Genomic DNA, 5,927 nt, shown 5'->3' with positions numbered 1-5,927 from the left:
GAGGCATGAGATCCATATCCAGAACTTTATGAATCCACATAATTCATGCTGTTGTTGTTGCTTATGAGTTATGTGTTGGAAGGATTATCAAGATTCGGGGTTTCTGAAATTTCTGGGGGTCTCTTGATGTTTTTCCGCTGGACTCTCATGAGGAATTCTTGGTTGGGTTTTTGACGTTGGCAGGTTTGCTGCAACACAACTGTATAGTGACTTCTTCTGTCACGAGTAGTACTGATTTGCATTAAGCTTTTTTTGTTTGTTCATTCTAGTAGCTCATGGTTCAGTGTAATGTTTAACAATTTGAGGGTTAAATCGTGAATGTGTAATGCGTAACAATACGGGGGTTTAATGTGTAAACGCTAGTGCTACATCTATGGAAACGATTTCGTATGCCTGTTCTATAATCTTCTGCGACGTTATAATTCATGTTTATTGCTGATTATTAATTATCATCGTCTTCATTAATTATCTTCATCAGTCTCATCCTCCAAGAGCTCCTCATCTTCATCATCAGTCTCCTCACCTTCATGCATGGTTGATCGCTATCATATGCGTCAAAAATAAATTCACTTTCTCACTTAACTAAATATAAATGAAGTATAAATAAGGAAGAGTTTGTTCCACGGGAGGCAATTTTTGTTATGCAATTTCAGTTTGTTAAGTAACCAATGGGGGAATACTGATTTTATCAAAGCAATAAAAGTAAAATCGAAAGTAAAGTAATTAATGTAAACTAATCAATAGTTGACAATATTGGTCAAGGAGTTCATCTTCAATCTTAAACAAGTTCTTGTAGACATGATTAGAATTACGATTTAATCTCTTTTATCATCAAAAGCTCTAGAGTATCAAGACAACAAGTTACTCCGTCAATTTCCTAAGTTTATCAACAAACATATTAGAGATGCAAATGTGAATTCTGCCTAAAGAATAACCTAATTCCTTGCGCTAATCAAGTTCAATTCCTAGGAGCATTAAGATTCATGAAATCGGGTTAATCAATGCAAGTATCATACATTGCGCATGACAATTTGGACAAAGATCAAACTCTACACATGATTACAAGAGTGTATCATTAGAAACAGTAATCATATCATGCTACTTTTATTTAGGTTATCGCTCGATGATGAATCCTAAATTAGCTAAGGATATGAATTAATTGGTCACTCAACTAAACAAATATTTAAATCCTATTGCAATAAATCATTCATGCAATTATAAAACAGTAAAAGTTTGAACGAAAAAAAAATAGAGAAACTGATGCATTAATCAAGCGCAAGTTCTCGAAATCGGACTACATCCTTAACAAATAATATTAAATTAGCCAATCATAGCTATGGAGTTCATCACAATTATAAAAATAAATAAAGAAGATGAAACAAAGCAAACCCTAGTAGAATAATAACTCTCCTCCAGTAGCTCCAAGTAGAATACGTGATATAAAAGTTGTAGAGGACTTTTCCTTTTGTAGATTTTCTCCAACTTCTAAAATTTAGGTTAAATATCTAAGGCCTATAGGTGTGAAACGGACGGACGGATGCGGTTTATGGGTCACTCGCGTCCAATCCGTTAAAGTTGCGGATTTGGAAAATTCTACCGTGTCCGGACCAATTACCCGCGGATTTGACATCTGCGGATCAGCGGGTGATGCGGACCGGATCTGGATTAACCCTGGATTTAATGTCAAAAAAATTTTGTCTTTGCCTATCTGCGAAAATCCTTTCGTATGGGTAATTGATCTCTCTATTTATGTTAACTCACTGCCTCACTCTCATGATAATAGATTAATAACAATGAAGCAAATGCCAAAGTTTTGTTGCACAACATTATGAGTACAATATATACTTACTAGTTAACAATCTTAATTAACACTGTAACTGATTAGTGTAGTGATCTTTAATCATTTGATGTAGCACCTTGTTTTTGAAAACGAATGTGCCAGGCATTTAATTTCCTCTATGAATTAACAAACAACACGATAAATTTCCTGGATTAGTGCTTTGGCAGGATTCTTGTCCACAATTGACCACCTTTGGAGGATAATTAACTGCTACCTTGTTTTGTGTTTATATTCCGTATCAAGAGTAGGGCAAAGGTTCCTTTGCCAGTAGTTCTCACAACGCACCAATTGAAGAGTATGTAGTCTACCCCATGTTTTCTTTTCGTAACATCTTTATTTTTTTTCCACAGTCCTCATTTTTCTCTGCCGGTGGACCCTGGAGTGAGACTAAATTCGACACGAACTGGATCACATGCAAGCATCATGAAGCTTAAAAACCTTCAGTTTCTTCAAGAAGATTATGTCGATCTTGAAATGTTTTCTGAAGAGGACGAACCTCTTACTCCCAGTAATTTTAGATATCTAATCTAATCTAAAACACCTATCATCCTCTGTAAAAATCTTAAACTCAATTTTTGCGGCTGCGGGTGAATTCGCGGATTTTAAAGTCCAACCGTAACCAAACCGCTAAAAGTGCGGATTTGAGAATCCCTCCCGTGTCCGGACCATAGATCTTGTGGATTGGGTTCCACCCGTAATTTTGCGAACGAATACGGTGAAATCCGTGGTTCGGACTTTTTAACACCCCTGCTAAGGTCCAATACCAAGATTTTCCACCAAGCCCATATGTGAAAATACCCATGTAAGGTCCAATACCAAGATTTCCACCAAGACCATATGTGAAAGTACCCATGTAGAATATGTGCTCAAAAAGTGTTGTTGGAAAACTGGTTTCATCGCCGAAAGTTGGCCGAGAAAGTCGCCAGGTTAAGACCGAATCAGCTATTTGACTCGGCTGAATGATCCTGGGCCAAAGCAGTTGCAAAGGCCTGAGCCATGTTGTGCAGCACCACTGCATATCCATCCATGATGGTTGAACCTCTCTTGCAGCTTTATTTCTTCCCTGTGCACATTTCACAATCAAACCATCACTTCACCATGTTTCTCTGCCAAACTCTCAGCAACAACTGCACCATTCTCTTGTCTTCCGACTGATGTCCTAACATACTTCTAAATGTCAGCACAATTACTAGCTTCTCATTTCAGCTCATTCAAACTAATAGCCACTGCACCTGCTCCAGCTCAACTCTCCAACATATATGCTTCTAAAAAAAGAAGAAAAAAAACTGATTAAACTGTAGGTATGCAAACGTGACGGTTCCACACCACGTCTGGGCTTTGGACCAAATGATAAATTTCCCTTAAAAAACTGGCAATCACAATTCACAAACGGCGCCTAAACCTAACACCCAAAAATTCTTCAATAAGAGGCACGTGTAAACAGTGACCAGCATCGTGACCACTGACCACACCATCGTAGGTTTGATCCATCTCAAATCAAACGGCTGCGATTTTCACAAGCATGTAACCAGTAGCACTATATAACTACAAGCGTACTAGTCAGCACAGCAGTACACACAATAAACGCATTCTTGATTTTAGCGGGAGGAATAGAAAGCAGAATTAGAACCATCTAGAACTTCCATCCGTACACTAGCAAAATTTCATCTGAAGAAGAAGAAAGGAGAAATTGGGAGAGAAATCTGATTCTCAGAGAAGCCCAAGATTTTCAAGAAATATGGAAATGAATATTTCAAGTTACGAAGCAAATAATGATCAACAACCAGATCCAAGAATCATAATTACTAATTTCTTCGGTACATGGATACAAACAACATTAACGTCAAGACCAGAAATCATACACCAATGGATCCACCATTATTGGCAAGTTTACGGAATGCTGTTTGGAAATCGACTCATTGTTGGAGCCGGTGTTCAATGGAGACCATCAAATCACAGGGCGGATACATTACAACTCTGCATCGGTACACGCTGTTTACTGATTCAATTGTCTCATACTCCTTATATTCCTGATATACTTCGTTGGTTCCTTGTTGATGTCAATATTCATTTTGTTGGGATTCGGAATCGTTTTGATGCAGAGAGACTTCGGATCAGTGATCATGAGTTGTTGATTTCGAATCTGATTAATATAGGTGATTTTATTGATATTGGCCTTCCTGGTCTTCGTGGAGATCCATCGGTTGGGAGGAGTAATTGGAGTGCTGAACATCTTACTATTGATCAAGTTCAGTATGCTGTTGTTGATGCTTATGTCTCTTTTGAACTTGGAAGGACTGAGAGGATTTGGGAAGTTCTGAATTTTTTGCGGATTTACTGATGTTTTTCGGTGGATTTATTACATTAGGTTTTCATGAGGAATTCTAGCTTGTTTGCGGCAACAGAACTGTCAACTGTGTGGTTACTGAGTTCTTCTTGAATGAGTAGCAGCAGTACCGATTTATTACATTAGGTTTTTCGTTATTCTTCATTCTAATAGTTCATGGTTTCTTGGTATGAGTCCTGCTATGGACAAGGCATTTCTTGGTTTTGCTAAAGATCAATGGGTTGGGAGGAGTAATTGGAGTGCTTAGGATCTTCAGTACTAATCAAGTTCAGTATGCTGTTGTTGTTGCTTATGAGTTATGTGTTGGAAGGATTATCAAGATTCGGGGTTTCTGAAATTTCTGGGGGTCTCTTGATGTTTTTCCGCTGGACTCTCATGAGGAATTCTTGGTTGGGTTTTTGACGTTGGCAGGTTTGCTGCAACACAACTGTATAGTGACTTCTTCTGTCACGAGTAGTACTGATTTGCATTAAGCTTTTTTTGTTTGTTCATTCTAGTAGCTCATGGTTCAGTGTAATGTTTAACAATTTGAGGGTTAAATCGTGAATGTGTAATGCGTAACAATACGGGGGTTTAATGTGTAAACGCTAGTGCTACATCTATGGAAACGATTTCGTATGCCTGTTCTATAATCTTCTGCGACGTTATAATTCATGTTTATTGCTGATTATTGTGCTAGAATGAATGATATATGCGTTATAAGCACTGAAATTGGTTTAGTTTTGCTTTTGGAAGTCTGTATAACATTTAGGAACATTTGAAACCTTGGAAAAATGGGGGTCTTGAACTGACAAGTTGCTCGTCTTTAGTTGCTACTTGTATCTTATGAAAGAGTAGATTGATCAAATTTCGTTTATAGTTATCAATTCATTTGCTCCGTAGGTTGATGAAACTTTTATCGCACTGATACTAGTGATGGAAGTAAGATAGTTATGAACCTACAGAATTCTGCTCAAGAGATTCATCTGCCCAAAACATGAAATTCCCCCTACACTTTGAGTAGGTACTGGATATAAAGAGGCACCCTACGATATTGTAAGAACTTGTTGTATGTCGGAGGTGTTATGTCCCACTTAAAAAATGTAGTTATGTTGTTGTAAGAGAAGCTTTTGAGAGGGGTTGTTTAATTGAACGAAATCCTGTATACATTGGCTTCTTGATCTTGTTATTATGAGTCGACGAGGTTTGTTTTTGACACAGTCGGATACAAGGAACACAAGAGCAAGAGAGGAGGTTGAGTTGACCGAAGATGACGATGATTAGCATTTCCTGTTTGAGAAGTTGAATAGTGAGAAAGGATGAGATATCTTTGGTTGGAAAGGAAGAGACAATTGGCTTGCAGGAACAGAACCAACCTTGATCATTTACTTGGAGATAAATTTGGATTTGGTGACATATTAAACCTTCACAACTACACCAAGTCTCCTCTTTATGCCTTTGGTGTATTGGTGTTTGATCACTAGGCATTACATTATGCTATCTGCTTCAACTTTATCATGGTCTGTAATGAAAGCTATGTTTGAGGAGAAAAACTTTGAGGTAGTTGAATGCTATGCTTTCACTAGTTTGTTGTTATTAGTAGGCCCTATGTGTGGAATACTGATCTTATTAAGTGTCATTAGCTGTTGCATTTGCATGGATTATAACTTTGAGATTTTTGTTCGTATGGCATAAATTCATTTTGAAGATCTTTCCTTCTAATGATACTGTGAAATCTTGGTATGTCATAACGCGTAAGAA

The 5,927-nt window shown here is 37.6% G+C and overlaps 1 protein-coding gene across 1 annotated transcript; it reads left to right on the top strand.

The window, feature by feature from the left end:
• Nucleotides 1–3,578: 3,578 nt before the first annotated feature.
• LOC113336632 lies at nt 3,579–4,181 on the top strand. Its single transcript, XM_026582281.1, has one exon. The coding sequence runs from the start codon at nt 3,579–3,581 to the stop codon at nt 4,179–4,181; it is 603 nt and encodes a 200-aa protein (XP_026438066.1).
• Nucleotides 4,182–5,927: the final 1,746 nt, after the last annotated feature.

Source organism: Papaver somniferum, unplaced genomic scaffold, assembly GCF_003573695.1.
Source record: "Papaver somniferum cultivar HN1 unplaced genomic scaffold, ASM357369v1 unplaced-scaffold_154, whole genome shotgun sequence".
NCBI lineage: Eukaryota > Viridiplantae > Streptophyta > Magnoliopsida > Ranunculales > Papaveraceae > Papaver > Papaver somniferum.
This window is presented reverse-complemented; position numbering and strand designations above follow the sequence as displayed.

Excerpts from the sequence above, each read along its gene's own strand:
- LOC113336632 (XM_026582281.1), top strand. The coding sequence starts at position 3,579 with ATGGAAATGAATATTTCAAGTTACGAAGCAAATAATGATCAACAACCA.